This window comes from Pogoniulus pusillus, chromosome 34 (genome assembly GCF_015220805.1).
Source record: "Pogoniulus pusillus isolate bPogPus1 chromosome 34, bPogPus1.pri, whole genome shotgun sequence".
Lineage (NCBI taxonomy): Eukaryota > Metazoa > Chordata > Aves > Piciformes > Lybiidae > Pogoniulus > Pogoniulus pusillus.
The window spans coordinates 9,693,439-9,716,052 of NC_087297.1; the positions used below are offsets into that span (position 1 = coordinate 9,693,439).

At 42.1% G+C, this 22,614-nt stretch overlaps 1 protein-coding gene across 5 annotated transcripts in view; it reads right to left on the reverse strand.

Moving 5' to 3' along the window:
- Positions 1–16,199, reverse strand: part of ST18 (ST18 C2H2C-type zinc finger transcription factor) — a 215,821-nt gene extending 199,622 nt beyond the window's left edge. Inside the window, exon 1 of one of the 5 annotated variants that reach the window (XM_064170759.1) lies at positions 16,080–16,199. In XM_064170759.1, the coding sequence (XP_064026829.1) occupies positions 16,080–16,112 (33 nt within the window). In that variant the 5' untranslated portion in view covers positions 16,113–16,199. The remainder of the gene's footprint in view (positions 1–16,079) is intronic. The other 4 variants (XM_064170757.1, XM_064170762.1, XM_064170763.1 and 1 more) reach the window with 4 other exon arrangements.
- Between the last annotated feature and the right edge of the window lie 6,415 nt (positions 16,200–22,614).

Here is a 22,614-nt window from a genome sequence, read left to right on the forward strand (position 1 = left end):
AATTATATAGACCTCTTCTGCCTGACAGGGGTAGTCAGAAATGACAGAATAATCTTCATGGTTTTTCACAACTTCATTTAACCACTCCCACATGTTACCAAACCTGGCCATTTTTTTTGTTTTGGGCTAAATAATAAAATCAGATGAGCAAATTTTCAGGCTTCATAAGGAAACAAAACATGTTTTACACTGGAGTCACTTTGTGATTAAACCATTTAGTCCTAATTGTTTGCTTTTAAAATCAGGTCTTAACTACCTTAGGAGGGAATGTGGTTCTGTTAGAGGACACAGAGCAGGCTTGAGTCATTACAAAAGTTGTAAACAAACTGGATAAAGTCCAGAGAAGGGTAATAAAAATGATAAGAGGTGCAGAAAACGACCTATAAGGGAAGGCTGGAATAATGGAGCTTGTTTAGTCTAGAAGAGGAAGGCCTGAAGTGGGACATGATCATAGACTTAAAATATGCATAATGCCCTTTCTCTAGAAGGCAAACATCAACTCTTGCCTATGTTTGCCAGCGAGATTGCAAGCAATGACTTACAAAGTTTGCAACAAAGGAAATTGAAGTCCCATATTAAGGACAGATCTGCAAGTAGAGCTTGCTAAGTCTCAGGATTCCTGCTCTGGAGAAGTTCCAAAAGGCTTTTCAAGAGTTAATTGAAGTTTTGGACTGACTCAGAACACTAAAAGCAGTACTGCAAAAATTCGTAGCATTAAGGCAAAGGACAATCTGTCAAGAAGGATTAAATATGTTATAGTTTATCTCAGAGAGAACTTTCTCATAATTGCTTTAAAATTCTCTTAAACAATTAAAACCAGTTTTAACTGCTCAGAAAACTTGGAAAGGCTCTGAATTATCTGGGAAAGCCTTTTTTAATGCTTCTTAAATCTGATGGGATTTCTCCATACGTGGCACATTTTGTGTCTTATTCACCCAAATATTTGGTGTATGGCTACTGACACAGCAGAGCTCTTTCATGTACATTTAGAAGCAGACAGAACCAGGAGGAATGGAGTGGAGATGGGTAGGTTCAGACTGGATGTGAGGAGGAAGTTGTTGAGCATGAGAGTGGTGAGAGCCTGGAATGGGTTGCCCAGGTGTGCTAGTTTGAAGCAAGCTGGAATGTTTTGGTAGAAGAACTAGATAACAGGCAGTGAAATGAAAAACAATTGTGTCTACTTCTCTCACAGTCATGCTGAGAACTCTGGGAAGAAGAAAGACTTTTTCTCCATTTTGTTTCTCACTCTTGCTTTTGCCTTAGACCTGGTCACATCTCATTAACCCTGCTCCTACTAACCCTGCTCCCTAACCTCTTGGCTGCACCTCTTTTCTTCCTGAGAACTGGGGTAAGGTTGAGAGGGGCCGGGGGGAGGTGTTGGGGTGGTTTGAGAGCCCCTCCTGGGGACTTAGGTTTCTGGGAGGGGAGTTGTGCTTTTGTATTGTTTATCCTTTGTATATTTCTGTATATAATTGTATATAACTGTATATATTGTAAATAGCTGCTTGTAAATTCTGCTAGCTGTAAATAAATTGCTTCATCTATATTCCCAGGGTCCGTCTGAGTTAGCTGGGGCAAATACAAAAGTGTGGGGGGGTGGGGTAACCCCCAAACCATCACACCAGGGAAGTGGTTGAGGCACCATCTCTGGAGATGTTTAAGACCAGGCTGGATTAGGCTGTGGGCAGCCTGATCTAGAGTAGGGTGTCCCTGCCCATGGCAAGGGGTATGGAACTAGATGATCCTGGTGATCCCTTCCAACCCTGATTCTATGATCCCTTTAATGCAAAAGGGTAGTCTTTATTCTTCAATAACAATATTTCCCTCCAGGCCAAAACCTGAACATTACAAAAGCACAAAATTCATCTTTAATTATCTTACAAACAAAGCAGCTGTACACAGAAAGTGATCTCCTTTGGAAAGAAGACAAATGGGCTCTGTGTGCAATTGCTTGCACACACACACACCCACACCCATATTATATGAAGCATTGTGTAGAAATCAGTAACAGATTATGAAATTCTTATACTAAAAGTCATTTTTGCAGTTTATTCACAAGGATATTAAATTTAACTGTCTTCAAAAGCTTTTCTCTCCTCTAAGTAGGTGAGAGAGTCATGTATCCATAAACATACTTGAAAGCAGACAGGGGTAAAAAAAAAAGTCACTAAGTTTTGTGTAACAAGCATTTCAGGTCTTCTCCCCAGAAACTGCTTATATTAATCTCAGCTAAAGAGGAAGCAAAGGTGTCTGAAGGAAGTTAGCTGCAGCCCTATATAGACACTACATAAATCATGTATGTCTATTAACGTAAATATACCACCAAGATGTTAAAAGATGTATTCTGAACACGACTGCACAATGAGCATTTCACAGCTATAAGTCAATCCAAACATCTTTTTTTCCCTGTCAAACTAGGGGAAAGGAACAAACATTACTAATTTTCAGCATCCAATTTAAGTGTTCACAAGAGATTTCTTACACTTAACATAGGTATTATCCTTGGAAGGACAGCCTAGCACCAGGAAGATGTTAAAACATAGAACATGGCTGTTAGGATAAGTTATGGAAATCAATAGTATATGAAGATATGCCAAGGTAACACTCTTGTACACCAATACTCATTACAGTTGGCTGCCTGCAGAAGGAACACATTTTCTATTTGGAATTTTGATCCTGGACACAGAAGCTGGAGTTAGAATTAGCCATTTATGATAAACATTGCAAGTGTGACTTGCATTATCCAATTTAAATGTTCCCAAGTAGAGCAACAATCATTATGTGGGAAAATCTGCCTGTAAACCTGTTACATTTGGCCTGTTCCCATAAGCTAGGTTAAAGGTTTAGATAGGATATTAGGAAAAATTCCTTCCCTGGAAGGGTTGTGAGGTGCTGGCACAGGCTGCTCCAGGGAAGTGTTCCTGATGATATTTTAAAGATGAGAACAATTATCAGGTAAGTTATATAGATCTGCTTTCCTCCTTGAGAAAAGTGGCAGACCTCAAGTGTTACTGCTCAGACATCAAAGTATTTCACACCTTCCACTTTCTTGGTCAATGAATTGAACTGGAAATCTTTAAGTTATTGAACAGGTTTTTTTTTTTTTTAAAGAAGGAAAAATACAGCATACAGCAAAAAAAGTCTGTCATGAAAAAAAAACATATTTAACTGAACATCAGAACCCTCAAAAAGCTTGATGCTTTCACAAAGACTGGAGCATGATTCCTCAGGAAAGCCAATAAAGATAACTTCCAGTGTCAGCAGCAGCAGGAAATTGGAATAGCAGCTACTGTCTGGAAGCTCAATTCCTTTCACAAGAAGCGTTCAGGGAAGAAACTAAATTGCAAACAGATGACAGAAGGTGTCCCATCAGTTGTGAGATCCATTAGACAAGTCTGCATTTCAGGGCCTTAAAGGTGACAAATGCCAGAGAAGCTTTAGTCGGTCTAAAATGAGAAGTGCTTTGGCAGTCTCATCAGCAGCATGTAGGTAGTTACTGATTCATTTTGCCTGACTTTGGGACAAATATCTGCCTGTAAATAATGGAAGAAGTGTCAGTTTGATTGAAAACTGGACATGCCAAACTGTCACTGTTTTGGAAGACTTAAGAGCCGCAGGATATTTTAGTCATCCTTAGATCATTATAGATATCACACTGATTCTTTGAGAATCAAAATCAGCAGACAACAGTGAATCACTAGTTTAGGGAAAGCCTCTCCTGCAAGTCTCCTCAGAAGCTGGACTGGATGAGATTGTCCAAATCGCTGTTGTGCTCAGTTCTCACACAGGGGATGACAGATAGCACATTTGAGAATAAAGAAAGACCTACCAGGAGCAGCCTGTGAAAATCTTCAGGGCTGCCCAAAGCCCCCAGTTCCAGTGACAGTCAAGTATTCCCTGTGCAAGAGGCTAGAAGCTGAGTCAATTGCTTTGTCTCATCAGTCTAGTATCTCGTCTAGTGTCTCAAACTGTGTGATGACTAGGTGAGGAGTTCTTGGGCTAGGTGAGGAGTTCCTGGGCTAGCCACAGCCCTTTTACCCAGCTGCACTGCAGCTGTGGTTTCAGAAGAGACATCAAAGTTCTTCCATCACTCTTACAACTCAAATTCAGCAGTTCTATAGCTCCTGTCACAATTAGCACTTGGCCTTTTCACATGTGTGCTAGTGTAGCAGCATAAGAATTATTTCATCTTAGATATCTGTGGTGATTATCAAAGCACCTCAGAGTTTCAGCATTTTTTAATCTGGATTTGGAAAAAAAAAAATCTTGATGTTTTCTGGGGGCAAAAAACTGCACTTTCACATTTCCAAATCCTTTATAAGCAAATGCCAACAGATAAATAAGAATCTGGCAAATCTTTGTAAAGACTTTTGGGTTTTAATTTGTTTAATAACTATCTTCTTTTAACGTTCTTTCTTAAGTGATCTACTTTTAGCTGGCAAGCAACATCCCAAAAGTGCCTTCTTCAGCCAGAGACTTCAGTGGAATCTAATTTTTCCCCCTGAGCATAATGGTATTCACATTTCCTGCCTCTTGAAGCTGCACACTCTTCAGAAAGGTTGTGAAATCTCTTTGTGGACAAGCACAGAAGGAAAACATCCTCAAAGTGCTTTTCTCAGAGTGGATTAAAACACATGAAACCGAGGGTTTGGTTAAGCAGCAGAATCTCACTGTAAATGCTGTGCTACTGCATCAGAGACCACTTGAGAAAAATAAATAAATCCACTTATAGTTTCTCTTCCTGTATTTATAAAGGCTTTGAAAGAAACCCTGCTAGTATTCTCTGATGGATAAAAGTAGTCAGTAGCCTGTTTCTCACCAGTAAGCATCAAGAGCCTTTAAGAACATAAAACCAGAGCTCAACGTGGAGATTGAAAGCCAATTTGGAAATAGAATAATTTGCATTCTCTTGTTGAGTGATTTGTGCTGCAGTGATTGTGAACTGACAACAAGAAGATAGAGTGAAAAAATGACATAATGAGTTAGGCACTAAAGGTGAATGACACAGTGACAGAACTGGGAATGTAACTGAAAGAGTTCAACTGTTAGGCAGTGAATGGTTCAATCCTTCATAGACACTGTGACTGCAAACTTCCTTTCTTAGAAAATAAGGAACCCTACACATCTGCCTTTCCTTCAAACTGCAGAGAGTAAGCTGGTCACATACATGTAACCCTTAGCAGATCACAGACTGCTGCACATCACTTAAGCACCAGAGGACACTATTATTTACTTACATAAATTTATTTTGCATTTTAGAGTAGCCTTTCTTAGCTCATCTTACAAATATCTTCTGTCCCTGCAACAACTACTAAAGGACATTTTTGGTCATCTCAGACATTTTTCTGAAGTACAAAAGCTTTTACCTGAATATTCTACCAAATCTCTTTTCTACAAGATGATCTAAAAGGCTTTGGTTTAACACTCCAGGTGTTTGTTTAGACTAGATATTGTTGGGTCATGTTATCATACCCATACAATTATGGCTATTTATTTTATGGCTGCCTTTAAGCGGGAACCCCGAATTTCCTCTACAGTTCCAGCCTTTAGGAGTTAGAACCTAATGCATTTAAGGGGATATTTACAAGGGCAAGCTGTGATTTACTCGACTTTTCTGTTAGGCTTCTCTCTGATGAATGGAGAAAGAGAAGGTCACTCAGAACCTCGTTCAAAAGAGATACTAATCTGTAGGAGTTCAGAGGTATTTGGCTAGCTGAGGTGTTAGCCAAATGTGCTCTGAAAAGAGGATGTAAGGTTTGGTCTTTTAGTGCTGGCTTTCTCTGTTTCAGTGCTATAAACGTTTGGAATAGTTTGTAAGGTTAGTTTGACCTCCTTTTCCTCAGCATTCAAAGAAAACAATCATCACCTAGCATACCAAAACTGAATGGAGAAGCTGGAGAACAGTACCTGCATCGGTTTTTCCATATAATATATTACCCACAACAATTTATTACTAAAAATAAACATTGTGCTGCTTGAAAGTTGATTTGAAACATGATTTAAAACTGCCATATTTACTTACCTAGAGATACAAAGCAAGAGGAATTGGCAGCTATGATTGAATAGCTATTCATCCATGGATTAGCCATGCAAATGTGAGCTTTTGAAATACATTTGCTAAGAAAATTAAAACTATTGTAAAAAAAAAAAAGTGTTTTCTGTAAGCTTTTGCACTAGCTACAAGCTGAGTTTTCCATTCCTTTGCCAAAGAATATCACTTACCTCTTCCTTAGCAGGATGTGTTGTTCCTACACATTATCTGCCAAACTCTCTGGCACATATCCAGACCCAGGGAGACTCAAAATCTGCTAGTTAATTTTTGTGGAGTTGGCATCTATGTGTATTTGCCTGTTAAAATATGATTGCTTCCTTCCTTCATGTATTTATTTCCTGACTTTAATGGTTTTGGTTAAAACATTAGTGCAAGTGCCAGAGAAGTTATTGCATGAAGCAAAAACTCTGACCCAGAGATTCAAATATCAAGAGGGCATTTATTTTTATACAACTGGAAGAGAGCTCTTCCCTAGGTTTAAGTGCATGCACTCCCATCCTGATATTTTATCAAGCAACTTGTGTTTTTAGAAACTGAAATGCAATGCCCTGTTAAGATGACTGCATAAAAGCCACTAGTATCAACTAAAAGGAAACCTGTGCAAAGTTTGCTTTCTTTAATACTGTAAATTTACAGCCACGGTATGGCAATACTTTGTCACATTCCTGACGAGTGGTGCCTTTTAAAAGGCTCAGATGTGGTCATAGGGGCAGCAGAGCAGTTAGTTCTGATGGGGAAGGAGCAAAAGAGTGATGCCTGTGATGGCTGTGCAGTGCTGCCAATGCAGTGTGGCCAGGAAGGAAGGTGAGAATGCCACTAGCCAGCTAATGAGAGCTTGCTTCTGACGCTTTCATAGTGAAGGTAGGCTCAGTCCAAGTGCTTTGCCTCTGCAGCTGCAACCTGTAGGAGTGCGTGAGGCCAGCTGAAGACCGTGAAGTCAGGGTCAGGAGGGAAAAAGAGTAAGACCAAACTTTGGATGTTGGAGGGCTTATAGAGTGCTAACATCTTTACATTTGTCCTGTCTGAATCTATTTCTTCATAAACTCCAAGGTGTTCTGATGTTAGTGCCTTTTGAATAAGGCATGCAAATGTAATCTTCCCATCTCTTACACCAGTAATGAAGTAAACTATGCAGTCTGGCACGGGTAAGCTCCTGGAGGTATGGTATAGCTCTTCTTTTCTTTCAGTTTGAGTTACAAGATCCAGGCCTCTATTTGGTACTGGAATTCACATTTTCCCTGATCTATGACAATCTTTTATGCATGTTTTCCATTATTCTCCAAATACCCTGCTAAATATGTGCTTTTTTTCTTTTTAACAGGATGAAGGGTTTAGATCACACTCTGTGCAGAGCCTGTGGTTTTTCCCCCTTTTGCCTCACTTCCCTAAGTGCTAACTCTTAAGGAGCACATCTATGAAAAGAAACTGACTTCCTCATAGGCCATGACCTTTCATGCATAATATAAATTCACATATTATGATTATAGTATAGTTCTAGTCATTTGAAAGTACTGCAGAGAGCTATTTGACATTATTGTATATAGAGTGAGGGCAAAGGGAGTTGAGCTACAAAGAGAACCAATTGTTTTTATTAATGCACAATTTAATAACTAATCATTTTGTTGAAGCATAGCATACATCTTGGGAGCTGATGTATTTGTGTTAGACGTTTGTAAATCTAACCAAGCATAAACACTTGACTTCAAAGCATTCCTGGGAGGGAATGATCATATTTTAACACTATGATCAAAAAGACTCATCTTTTTTCAGTTGAAATGGTTATACCTGAGGGAAGAAGTGTATTAGGAGATGTGTTCCTGAATATTAATAGATATGAACATATCTTGCTTCAATTGGCTAAAAAAGTATGAGACTAGATAAACAGTCTAGTGATGAATATTTCAGGGACCTGAATATTGCTGTTAAGCAACACTTGGGATCCTGTTTTGCAAACAAACCAAAATATCCTGAAGCTTCAGCTTTTTGCATTCTCACTGAACATTATAAATACCCTGTTTAAATATCAATTTCAAAGTTATGAACAACTAAAAGACACAAAGTGACAATAACCTCTGCTTCAGGTGTACATTCTGATGAATTCAGTGTTCTCAACAATCATGTTTGCAGTCTGAGAGCTGAAAATAAAGGTCTGCTTGTTCTTAATTCTAAGATATCATCCTCTTGCTACTCATTCCTGCTGTTGTAGGTTTTAGCACAAAACAAACCCATTTATCCTATTTCCATCTTTATGAACCATACCAATTCTACATTTCAGTTACTTAAAGATGGTTCTGTACCACGGGTTAGCAGTTACCAAGTATTGCTTTGCCATCAGATGGATGTTCTAAAACACCACGTTTTACCAAAATATCCACAATAAAACTGACCTGGGCCTAGAAGGGTCAGAACACACACAGAGAAATTTAATAATGGTTATGGTTTATTCATATGAATATCTCCAATGACTCAGGATTGGTACAAGCAGACAAATCAGTACTCTCCATAGCTGTCTGTCTATTTTTCATTTCAGTTATTATTTTGTTTGGAGAATCAGTACTCCTCAGTCTTTAATGATGGGTGTGAAGAGTCAGGCTTTTGATTTCTCCTACTTTCCAGTACTGGCTAGGCTGTCATTCCCTTTTGAGGAATACATGATTGAAAATTAGATTTCATTCAGCTAAGTTATGAAAGGAATATCACAAGACGACAGGATGTTAGGGCTTGGAAGGGACCCAAGGAGATCGAGTCCAACTCCCCTGCCAGAGCAGGACAATACTATCTAACACAGAGCAGCACATCAAGATAGGCCTTGAAAGTCTCCAGGGAAGGAGATCCCACAACCTCTCTGGGAAGCCTGTATCAGTGCTCTGTGACCTTATAGTAAAGAAGTTCCCCCTTGTGTTGAGGCAGAGCCTCTTCTGCTGCAATTTACACCCATTGCTCCTTGTTCTGTCCCAGGCAGCAGTGAGCAGAGCCTGTCCCCCACTCCTGGCAGCCTTCAGATACTTACAAACATTTATCAAATCCCCTCTCAGTCTTCTCTTCTCCAGACTGAACAGCCCCAGGTCCCTCAGCCTCTCCTTATCAGACACACCCTTCAGTCCCCTAATCATCCTCCTAGACCTCTGCTGGACCCCCTCCAGCAGATCCCTGTCCCTCTTAAACTGGGGAGCCCAAAACTGAACACAATACTCAAGATGACATCTCAATAGGGCAGAGTAGAGGGGGAGGAGAACCTCCCTTGATCTGCTGGACACACTCTTCCTAACATACCCCAGGATCCCATTGGCCCCTTTGACCGCAAGGGCACATTGCTGTGCCATGGTTAGTTGTTATCCACCAGGACCTCCAATGTGATGAAAATAGGAGTGCCAAATGAACATCTTAGTACCCCTCGTCACACATGGCTTTTTTCAGGCTATGACTGCGCGTGAACAAATACATTGTGTTGCATCCATGACTGGATTTTGCTGCTTGTATGGTTCCAAGTACAGGTTCTTGCTTCAGACTACATCAGGAACAAGAAGATTTTATTTTAAATAAAACAGAATGCTCTTCAGAACCTGACTGCAGCTCCTATAGAATCTGCACAATCATGGAAGAAAACCTAACTAGTCATCTACACGCTTCCTATGTAAATCAACCACTGGCCACATCAGCTTTTAAGGCCATCCACTTGGGCAGTCTTCATCTGTCTGGTCCACCCATTACATAAAGAAGCAATGATGCTGGTTTGAAGCCTGAAACAAAAGCCCTATGAGGAAGCTGGGGTTGTTTAACCTGGAGAAGAGGATGCCCAGGGCAGATCTCATTGCAATCTGCAACTACCTGGAGGGAGGCTGTAGCCAGGTGGGGTTGGGCTCTTCTGCCAGGCAACCAGCAACAGAACAAGGGGACACAGTCTCAAGTTGTGCCGGGGGAGATCTAGGCTGGACGTTAGGAGGAAGTTGTTGGCAGAGAGAGTGATTGGCATTGGAATGGGCTGCCCAGGGAGGTGGTGGAGTCGCTGTGCCTGGAGGTGTTGAAGCAAAGCCTGGATGGGGCACTTAGTGCCATGGTCTGGTTGATTGGCTAGGGCTGGGTGCTAGGTTGGACTGGCTGATCTTGGAGGTCTCTTCCAACCTGCTTGATTCTATGATTCTAACAAATATCTCTGGTCAGCCAGCAGAAGCAGGCAGCATGGAGAGGCAGCAAGTGGCACTCAGCTAAGGCCTGCGCAGATCTCTCCCTCCAAGAATGTATCACAAGCCTCGACATAAAATTCTACAAAAATATTGTGCAGTTGAAGGGTCAATTGTTGATGGATTAGCACTTAATTCCCTGGAATAGTGACATAGGAATGAGCTCATTAACAACAATATTTGTTCCTGGAACAGGGTATAGAGACAGCTTCTCTCCTGCTGCTTAGTTTTGCTTCCCTCCTGCAGCAATTCCCCTACCCCATACATTTGATTTCCTTAGACCGTGGTGTCATCTGGCAGCAGCTGCATCTTTAGCAGCAGTTGCACCTTTAGCAGCTGTTGCTGGATGTGCCACACACAGATCCAGCCAGCACACTCTAGATCAATACCCTCTCAGAGGCCCACTTGCACTGGATAAAGCACATTCCCCAGATTCTTGTTGCTTCTCTCCTCTTCCCCAATCTCCCAGCCCTCCTCTACTACACAAAAGGATCTACTGGAAGGCATTGTCTGAGCTCTTTGTAACCTGTTCAGGTAAAATCGAAGCTAGTTTTTTGCCACTTTCCTCCTCAAATTGAGCTGACTTGACAATGTTGCCAACATCACTCCTTACAAGTTCTTCAAAGCATTGAAAACACAGCTTACTCTATCTAGCACACAGGTCAGAAAAGTGAATACCTTTAAAAAGACCATTTTTGTTCAAATAGCTTTCTCAAGTAGTTTATCTGCTCTTTGAATTACTAACTGGAAATGAGCTACAAAAGGAGACCCATGGTCAAGTGGCAAATTTCAGATTGAATAACCTTCATCTCAGAAATCAGTTCCTCATCCATGGAAAATAATATGAACTTCCATGCACATTTTTAATAATTAAAAAATTAGAAAATGTATCAAGACATGAAATTCAAAAGCTCTTAAAACTTGAAGTGAACTGACTGAGAATGCTATTTGAACGGAATTAACAGAACACAGATATGACTGAGATAACAAAACCCTTGCCAAGTAGATCTGATGAGCCTAATTATCTAAACCAAAGCCACATAAACAAACATAGGAAACATGCATGTGCTAACAGCAGAAGGCAGGCATACAGGGTCTCCTTGATCCTTCAAGAGCAAACAGCCACCACAAACTATCATAGAATGGCAGGATTTAGAATCATAGCATCAGTCAGGGTTGGAAGGGACCACAAGGATCATCTAGTTCCAATCCTCCTGCATGGGGAGGGACACTCTACCCTAGAGCAGGTTGCACACAGCCTTATCCAGCCTGGCCTTAAATACCTCCAGGGGTTTGGTAGGCACCCCTGGAGATCTCATCCAAACCCTCTGCTAAAGCAGGTTCACCTAAAGAAGTCTGCACAGGAATGCTCCTGGATCGGTTTGAAAAGGCTTCACAGAAGGAGAGTCCAATTTGAAAGAAAAAGTCCCTTTATTCTAACCAGGAATCTTCAAGTTCTTCTTGCAGTTTCCCTGCTTTAGCAGATGCTTAATTCACAACATGTTTTATAAACATTGCATGGTGGCTTTGCAGTGTAATGTCTGCTTAGCGTAAATAGACGACTGTCTCACATCTAAAAAGCTGTAAATGCATGTCAGAGAAGAAAGGCTGCATGCATTTGTGACAGTGGAGAAAGAGTTTAGCTGGGCTGCAAAATGTGAACACCATTTATGTCTTAGCAATGCTTCTTACTCTAGGTGTGAGGGTGTAACAAGGGGCAGATAAACCCTGTTGTCTGAGATCCTTCTACACCACTTTGTGACAGTACCTTAGGTCTGTGATCAAATGGCACATGACTGCAGTTTTCATGCATGAAATGCGGGATGGTGGTGGGGAGGTGTTTCTTTCTCATCACTAAAAAGGGGATATTTCTTTCACCTCCAAGCACATTCAGTGTTCACTGTTCTATTTAGCTTTGCTCTGTTGCTGTTTTCCAAGCTGGGTTTGAAGCTTGTGAATTAGCCACTCTGCCATGTGAGGGACAGTTTCCTGATGGTGGGAAAGAGATTAAAAGAATGACAGCTTTCAAGATTTAAGTGGTGCTGCAGGGTATTAAGCTCCACAGGAGAGTTTGAACGTGTCAGAAATGTCAGGTACTTTATATTCATGGACGACTTCACAAAGCAGTTTGTTGTGCTGTCCTTGCCTTATGAAAGCTGATGGGGATGACGTGGTTACCAGTTTAAAGACCTAAGAACTGGGCCTGTCATGGGGCTGCTAGAGAGCTCTTTGTATCAAAGTGTTTGAAGGCAAACACTCCTGTAGGCATTTGCTATTAAACTGGTCAATAAAGACCACATTAAGATTTTAGTCAAGCCCCCAAAACGCTCTTAAAATACAGAAAATTTGCATGAAAGCTTTATATCAGCTTAGCATTTTGCCCTAAGTTAAAGCATCTATTGCAGGATTTAACCCTCCGTAATTACAGTTGGCCTAGTGGAAAGAAGCAAATTTACCACTCAGCTATCTAAATGTGTGGCTAGGAAATAACTGCTGGACTCTTAATATTTTACTTAAAGCCATGCACAGTATTTTGTTTGGTTAAAATGAGGATCCAGAGTATCCTCTGTATTAGCACAGAAAATTACAGGTGGGTTTATAGCACCTCTATTTCAGACTCCTGTCTGCAACTCTTCCAGGACATATGAAGTAATCAAGTCACTCCACTTTGAAGCTTATTCACCATCTCTAAGTGAAGCTGTCCCATTTGATGTGGAACACTTAACACACCACACCAGCAACTCTAGATGTTCTGTCACTGAATGAGTTTGGTTTTAATTTGCCCAATTAGCCCACCCCTAAGTGGAACAATTTCAAGTAACTGTCCATATATGACTTTGCCCTCTACCTTGGCAATGAAGAGTGTGAATTTGGCAATGAGAAGAATGAATCAGCCTAAAACATTGAGGGATTTCAGACCAGGCCTTAGAGTGATCAGAACTGAGGTTACATTTTTCTCCCCTGCTGTGTTTTCTTTGGGGGTAAGCATTATATGCATATCTAACAGAATGCATCTCTTCTCTGCAGGGTCTGGAGAAACTTACATAAATCTACCCCACACATTTGCCTAAGACATCTGAGAGTTCCTCTGCCAGCTCTGAGCTCACAGACACAGGCCAGCTGTGGCCTGGAAGCTAGAGATCCATTTTAGCATGGCCCTGTGCCCAAGCTAAAGCATCTTGCTTCAGCAGAGCTCTGTTAATGCCTAGCTAGCTTCCGGCCAGTCGCACTACGGGCAGCACAGGGTGACTGGTCTCTGTTTCCTTGAGACACCTTTCTGTTTCCAAGCCCTCAGCTGTCCACCAGTTCTGCTGAGATTTCAGCAGGGCTCTATGTGCCAAGCAATAAGTGGGCAGGCATCCCTGAGAACTAATACTTAGAGAAATATCATTTCTCCAGACATAGGAAGTGCTTTGGGGTGCCAGGTGAGTGCTTAGGACAAGAGCATATTTGCCTCCTTTGTGCACCTGGTCCACAGTCTTGTGAACAACCTTAAAGAGTTACAACCTTGAATAGCATTTGGATTAAAAATTCTGTTCATACAGCATTTCAGAGCAGTGTATTCTGCTCAGCCTAATTAGGATGTAATTGATGCAAATAAAATGTCCAATTGATAGACAACATTAAAACTGTTTCATTTCCACCCAGTTTGTTCACAACTACTGCATATACTTCTAATTTCTACCATATGTAATCTCTGAAAGGAATTCTTTACAGCAAAGAGGAAATACAGACAACATCCTTAGGAATTCCTCTTCACTCTGAGTGCTCTTTTTCAGTATTGTTGCTGTATTCTTTTGTAATGCATAGAGATGCACACATGTTTTGCTGTTCCTGGCCATATGTGTAAAGTCACACTTCAACCAGGAAACTTTAATCCAATTTGCAATTTAACTTCAGCTTTACCACTGCTTGTGTTCGAGTCTCTGTCACAAACTCAACTCAGACACTAATTCTTATTTTAATAATCCATAATTACAGGTGTGCTGTAAGGAATATAAAAGCATTATTCAGTGGCTTTATCAGCTGATAGCCTTCTAACCAAACAATGCCCTTCTATCAACATATATTCTAACACAACAATATACCTACATTTCCACTGCCACTCTACTGTCAAATTCTCTTGTACTAGTGGAGTAGAGATTGGGTTTTTTTCCTAGCCAAATAATCTTAATATAATATAAACATTTGCCACTACAGTTCCAGCATTTTATCAAGCTGCCCAAAAGCTATTCACATATCTGGTTCCAGGGATTTGGTTACTGGACTTTGAAACACTAAAGTGATTGAGTTGGCCAGCAGTCTAAAGGTAAATATGACAATGAGTCTGCAGCAGATGAGTCATGGTGAGACACAACAGAAATTAAGCTGCCACTCAAACTCAAGAGCACAGCCCTGTGTGAGGTGGTTTAGAGAATGAAACAGAGCACTGAGCAAGGAACACCTTAAAAACTACAATTCCTACTGGGTTGCAAAAGGTACTGCTTCTTATTTTCCTGTGCTATTGAGAGTTTAAAAGGATAGATTTTGAAAGGTATACCTTGAACACTGTAGGGACTGAGATTGCAAGTCTAGAACAAAAGCAGTGACAAACTCTGGGCAAACGATGGACCACAGCACAAAATGAAACCACAGTGCTTCGAGGAGTGAAGATCCCAGAACAGCCAATAGCCCTTCCTGCCATTACTCCCCAAGTTGCCTCTCTGGGTTTAAGTTTTAGGCAGGGAAGAAAGCATGGTCAGAATATCTTGGGAAATTCCCGTGATCAAATTAGGCTGCCCTAAGGCAAGGAGATGCATGTGTAATCACTCTTTAGCTCCATCTTCTGCTGCAGGTTGGGAAGAGGGACTGAGGCCAGGGAAAAGAGCAGGGCATCTATTTCCAGGCCTCTGTGGAGACCAGTGTGTTCAAAACCTTAACCTTTTCCATCTTCTACTTACCTTATGTAATCAAACTGAGCTCTGCAATAGCATAGCCAACGCTGGGTGTCTCATTAACCAAAATAAAGGGAGTCATTGCTTGCCAACTGTGTTTTTCCAATCTCCCTCAGCTCAACACTGCACCATCTGTCTTTAAATCATAAATGTACTAATAACATTTATCCTTTTAAGTTCTAATCACCTAGGTTCACTGATCTCTGTGTTACCTTTGATTGTTTTTTGACCTGGCATGTTACCCACTCATCAGCTGCTGCTGGGCCATCACACAGAAAATAAAGACCTTTAAATGAAATGAATGCACCATTTGTTGGTCCCTTTCTAAACTCACATGCAGACCATTTTGTGTAGTACACATCACCACAGCTGTAAATGCATGTCAGAGAAGAAAGGCTGCATGCATTTGTGACAGTGGAGAAAGAGTTTAGCTGGGCTGCAAAATGTGAATACCATTTATGTCTTTGCAATGCTTCTTACTCTAGGTGTGAAGGTGTAACAAGGGGCAGATAAACCCTGTTGTCTGAGATACTTCTACACCACTTTGTGACACATCAAAATGCATCTGTGCTTGGATTGGGACTGAAGCCAGAATGGCAAGTCCTTCTCAGACACTGGCCACTGAAGAAGAGGCTTGACCCTGCTGATCTCTCATTTTCTAATTGACTATATTTCTTGAAGAAGACAAACAAAACAGGAAGCCAACAACCAGTGACTTGTTACAGGGAAATTTGCTCTCCTTCCAACACAAGAAGCTCACAGGTTTGGATGTCAGCAGGGGAAATGCTGTTGCACAACTATTTAAACTATTACACTAAACTGATTGGAGAGATGAGCCAAAACATGCACAGAACTCACTCCTAAAAGGAAAATCTGCCATGGTACCCAGGCTATATATGTGTCTGTACTCACCAGGGAGGGGGGAGGAGGTTCCTTACGTTCCATTCTAAAGGGCAGAAGCGCTGAGCTGCAAAGACTGCTTCTGTGGAGCCAGAGCACAAGGATTCCTTTCTCTCAGAGAACTCCATTTATACCCCTGTGGGTTTGGCTGTGGGCAATTGCTCAATTAATTGCTTCTCCGAGCAAAAAGAAAGGACTTTAGCCTCAGGGGCATCAGCGGTAAGCAGATGACAAAGATCACCTCCTCACAAGCCTCACCTGGAGGTCTTTCCCCACCTTGGGGTGGGGGGAGGGTGGTGTTTGCACTGCCACAATATGATCTCTATAGAATAGAATCCCTTGTTGGTCAGTTTCGGATCTGCTTCTCCTTACAGGAGACACCTCTTACTTACTGCACCCCAATATAGCACACACCTTGGTCTCCATAGGAATAAAAACAAGCCAGAGCCTTTCCACAGCCCAGCCCTTGGCAATAACACACACACAGACACACCCCACGCCCCACATCAGTGCTCTCACTGCTAGAAGCAGCCCCTGGCTGTGCAAACCTGTCCTGAGGTTCAGAAAGAGCTGAGACTGAGCTGAAAAGTAAAATCCCTGAACAGAATTAGCTCACACAAGGTCGCTAAATGATCTGCACAAATGCAAACTATGCTATTGCCTTCAGACCAGCCTGCCTATCCCTGCCGTGTCAGAATATCTTGCACAAGGCAATGCAGTCAGCCCTGCTGGCCCAGAGCACCGCAGTCATCTGTGTAGCTGGAGGAATTGGGTTTCAGACCACATCTGTGCTGGAGAATTGAACACTTTCCTAAGTGATGATCTACATAATTTTCCCTGAGATCAAAGGGTCAAGATCTGTGTGCAACTATTGCAGAGTGGGTCTGGCACAGTGAGGGCTGTGGACAAGTGGTGCTGAGTGCCAGACGGCCCAGGCTGATGTGGCATCCTCTCTCTGCACATAACCCTGGCTCCATTCTTTGAAGACACACACCAGTGATGTGAATTAGTGCAGATCTGCCCCCTGCAGTCACAAGGCTCTTGTGGACAAGGCCTTCATGTCTTTATTCATGTTTTTTATCAGCTGATTCTTGTCATGATTCAGATATACAAAGGATATATGGCATAGATCTCTGGCAGGCAGGGACTTGGACTCGGCCAAATGGGAAGCAGGCCACTCAGGACACAGAGAGGAGGTCACTTTCATCACAAGCCAAGACTGTGGGAACTGTTCTGGACATTAGCAGACCTTCATGCAGAAGAAGTTCAGCGTGGAAGAAGATGCACAGCCTGTTCCAGGGCAGCCAAAGTAAACAGTGCTAGCAGGGCTCCCTTATTTCTCTATTTTTGTATTAGACATTAGAAACATCTGTCCATGTGATGGTGACATATATAAATTCAGTCCATAAAATACCACCTTGCTGTTCATTGGCAATACTTTAATGTCACCACTGATTCTCTTCTGCAGTGACCAGTCAGGCCAAAGGCTGTTTGATAATCCTTTTTTTAGGTATGAGCTGCATTGTAGAATCATAGAATCAGCCAGGTTGGAAGAGACCTCCAAGATCATCCACTCCAACCTAGCACCCAGCCCTAGCCAATCAACCAGACCATGGCACTAAGTGCCCCAGCCAGGCTTTGTTTCTACACCTCCAGGGATGGCAACTCCATCACCTCCCTGAGCAGCCCATTCCAATGCCAATCACTCTCTCTGCCAACTTCCTCCTAACATCCAGCCTCGACCTCCCTTGGCACAACTTGAGACTGTGTCCCCTCATTCTGCTGCTGCTTGCCTGGCAGAAGAGCCCAACCCCACCTGGCTACAGCCTCCCTTCAGGCAGTTGTAGACAGCAATGAGCTCTGCCCTGAGCCTCCTCTGCTGCAGGCTGCACACCCCCAGCTCCCTCAGCCTCTCCTCACAGGGCTGTGCTCCAGGCCTCTCAGCAGCTTTGTCGCCCTCCTGTGGACACCTTCCAGTACTGCAACATCTCTCTTGAATTGAGGAGCCCAGAGCTGGACACAGCACTCAAGGTGTGGCCTGAGCAGTGCTGAGCACAGGGGCAGAATAACCTCCCTTGTCCTGCTGTCCACACTGCTCCTGATCCAGGCCAGGATGCCCCTGACTCTCCTGGCCACCTGGGGACACTGCTGGCTCATCTTCAGCTTACTATCTACCAGTACCCCCAGGTCTCTTTCTGCCTGGCTGCTCTCAGCCTCTCTGCCGCAGTTGGGAAGGGCAGTTTCAGCCTACCCTCAGGCCGACTGAGGGTGAAAGAGGTGGAGGATTTTAGATTCAGTTTGGGCCCAGTGGGGTTTTGTACTTATTCTACCTGACTGTCTTTTGTATATATGCTCTTGTAAGCAGAATTTCTCTTTAAACTTCCAGTCAGTGTGCACTAACCTCATTCTCACTCCTGGAAAGGGCTAAGAGTCATTTCTGTCATCCAGCCCCGGGCAACTCATGGCTTCAAACTGGGACAGAGGCAGGCAGAGAAAAAAATAAATCAAATATTCAGAAAACTCTTTTAAAGGGACTCGGGGGTGCTGGTGGACAAGAGCCTCAACAGGAGCCAGCAGTGTGCACTTGCAGCCCAGAAAGCCAAGCAGAGCCTGGGCTGCAGCAGGAGAAGTGTGGCCAGCAAGGCCAGGGAGGTGATTCTCCTCCTCTGCTGTGATCTCCTGAGACCCCACCTGGAGTACTGCATCCAGTTCTGGAGCCTTCATTACAAGAGAGATGTGGAGATGCTGGAGTGTGTCCAGAGAAGGGCCAGGAGGATGCTCAGAGGGCTGCAGAAGCTCTGATGTGAGCACAGACTGAAAGAGTTGGGGCTGTGCAGGCTGGAGAAGAGAAGGCTCCCAGGAGACCTTCTTGTGGCCTTCCAGGATCTTAAGGGAGTCTACAAAAATGCTGGGGAGGGATTTTTTAGGCTATCAGGGAGTGCCAGGACTAGGGGGAATAGAGAAAAGCTGGAGAGGGTTAGGCTCAGCCTGGATGTGAGGAGGAAGTTGTTGAGCATGAGAGTGGTGAGAGGCTGGAATGAGTTGCCCAGGGAGGTGTTTGAGGCCCCATGGCTGAAGATGTTTAAGGCCAGGCTGGATGAGGCTGCGGCCAGCCTGCTCTAGGGTAGGGTGTCCCTGCCCATGGCAGTGGGGTTAGAACTAGATGATCCTTGAGACTGATTCTATGTTCTGAAAATACCAGACTTTCCTTCTCACAAAGTTATTGGGTTGACATAGCCTGGTTTTCATCTTCAGACAACTGAAAGTCATGGTACAGCAAGAATTCCTGCATATTTTGTAGTCTGGATCGGTCTGGAGAAACATTGCCCTTTTAATTTCTGTCTCCACAGTCAGCCACAGAAGACACACATCATGTGTAGCATTAGAATAACTCTGGGAAAGCAAGGAATTGTTTTAAATATCTTTAAATAAAGAAAAAAGAAAAAAAGAGGTAAAAAAAAAAAGGAAACTTTCACTGTGTTCTGTCAACTTCAGAAAAAGTTAAGTTACACAGAACAGTTGTTTCCTCTATCTGATCTCCCATTGCATACACAGCCACCAAGAGGGAAAGCCAAAACTATAGGCTGTGTTATTACCTATTAACTCAGCCCCATAACAGGGATGTTTGGCTCGTTCCTGTCTGTTGCATGCCTACAACAAAGCTGTCACACAAAGAGCCTTAATTTTAATAGTATAGAGAAGAACTGTCAATCAAAATAGTTTTTACTCTTTACCCTGGAATAGCAAAGTGGTTCCCAAGAGAAGTGCTTTTGCATCTGAACTTTCCGATACACCAGGGTTATTTGCATGGGGTAGGTACAGGAGCAATAAAAGTGCATTTTCACGTGGAAAAGGGCAGGCCTATCACATTTTACAGGACTGCCTCATTAGAGAGTCCTATTGAGAAAGAAACTGAGTGAAAAGCATAAGATTGAATGTCAGAGTTTAAGGCCAGCAAGGATCATTAAGTTATCTAACTTTTAATGTGTTGTGGGCCAAGGCATCTTAATATACTTAGCCACTTACTAAGCTTCATAATTTATTAATTAACCTAGTTATATATATATATATATATATATTGTTTTAGGAAAACCTCCACCTTTAATTTTCCCCAAAGAATTAACAGTACCTCGATGGATTAACTTCCTGAACAGATGAGCAGTGATGTAGAGCCATTCCAAATTTGAATCTGCATAATACCAGTTTCCAGCTTTTGGTCTTTACTGTACCTCTCCATACAAATTTATGTAGCCCCTTTGTGCCTTTCCCTTGGGAAAGTAATTAAACATGGAAATCTATTCATTACTTGGTAGCCTTTAAAAATCAACGAGGCAGACTGAACCCTTTAATTCTGTCATTCTAACATAACCTTTCCAACTCCTAAACATTTGTATTCCTTCCCTGCCCTCTCTCTCCTTATGCAGTAAATATATACACCTTGGAACTGTGCAGAGAGGATACAGATAGGGAGACATAAAGACAAAATAAATACTGATTCCATGTATTTCAAAGGTAGCACCACCTTGGTCTCTGAGTAAAAATTCTCTTAGCACACTCAATATGAACCTAGAACTCTTCCCAGGCTTTTCAGGATGTCATCCTTCATTCTGTGTACACAGACTGTATTCCATATTTCTAGAGGTGTCTCCTTAGTTCTGCTAATATTAAAGCAATATTAAAGCAAGCCTGCCTCATAAATCAGTCCTGTCTTATAAATCAGTCTGGTCATCAAATACTGCACATGATTACCACATTTTTGTGTTTACTTAATGTAACTTACCAGTAATAACTTCATACTTCCAAAACATAATTCAAAATTATTTAACAGGCTTTAAAAACATTGATTTCTACGTAGCCCCTTTTCAGCAACTCTCCCATTTAGCAAGTTGTCATTGACACTGCATTAAAATCAGCTATTTGCAGTCTGTTTAAAGGTGCCTGCAGATTCCATATAGACAAAACACAGAATAGAGAGAAATATAGAGAGCAACATGTAAGTGAGATCAAAGAAAGGAGGAAGTTTATCAAAATGAGAAAAGAGCACATACTGCCTTCCTCAAGAGGAACTGCTTGCATTCATCCTATTTAGAGCATAAAACTCGTATGTCTAAAATTTGGGGAGTAAAACCTCTAACTTCATGTTGTGCCCCAATATAGCCATTGTCAGAATCTCACAAACTGCAAGGTGATGAAGTGGACAGAGATGCTCTCCTCCCACTTGTGATCTTCTGCTTATCCAGCCTGGCAGCCTGTTAAAATAAACTGCGCTTCTCTCATTATTCACACACTCAGGTTTGCCCTGGGAGACAGTAAAGAGATAGAGAACACTCACGTTTGAGGAAAGGCTACAACCACAGAAATCAGGTACCAGAAACCACAATGCACTTTCCCTGATGTGATGGAAAAACTCTGGTTAAAAGCTGTGATAATACTGATTTTGTTGTGCCTAGGCAAGCCTCATCCTCCTCTCTCTGTGCTCCAGCTCTCTTCTTTCCTTAGGTTAGATGCCAGAAGGTAAAATAAATTAATCTGGTTTATATCAGTAGAGTGCTAAATCCCATAACGAGTGAGTCAAGCCTCATGGTCACCTCCAAGACTTTTTGATACCATTGCATTTCCTTAGTTAACAAGTGAGAAGAATTCTATTTAGGAATGACACATTTTAGAGTGCAGCCAGCCTCTTCCAGTGAAAGTTTTGACTAGATCTCATCTTCCTTGAGATATTTTGCAAATATCATGTTGCAAAGTTATTGTTAGGCCTTATGTTGATTTAAAAATAAAAATTCCACATGACAAAAATATTATCCTACATGTGCCTCCTCTGGCTCAAAGCTAGCAATCATCATGATGGAGTAGACATAAGTTATGAGATTTCCATGGAGGAAAGAATACTGCACCAGTGAGAGAATGTTATAATCCAGCTGTAGCAATAATTCCAAGTAGCTTTTGGGCAGTGAAGTCTTAATAAACTTAAACACTTGTGTAAGCCAGATTTATTGAAGCAGCTTCACATATTGTGGTTCTGGTTTAGGGTTTTCTATTCTGGGCAGAGCACCAACTGGAAAGATGCCTTGGAATATGCACTCCCTAGTCCACCAGAGAGTCTACTGGAAATACCATATAGCTTTCCCTTTGCTCTTCTCTGTTCCCCCACTGCATGTATAACCACTCTCAAATCACGACGTGCTTCAGTATTTTATGCTGGGAAAGTTAAAATAAACCAAAAGGACATTTTTATTCACCAACAGAGCATGCATGTTACTGAGCTTACACCCAAGAGAGATGGTTTCTGACAGCTCCCTTCTGGGCGTGTCTTGACTATCTGGACAAGCTTTTACAGTCCTGCTTATTTACTTTTTGAATTAGGGAAGAGTTAAATATGGTCTAAAATTTGATCAGTGTACTTCATGATGCAGTTTGTCACTCATTCACACCACCCTGGTCTCCTCTGGTTTTAATCTAAGTCGTCCTATACTTTCCCCTCAGAACTCTCTTTAGACCCTGTCTTTACTGCTGTTTTTAACCTAACATAACATGCAAAGTCACA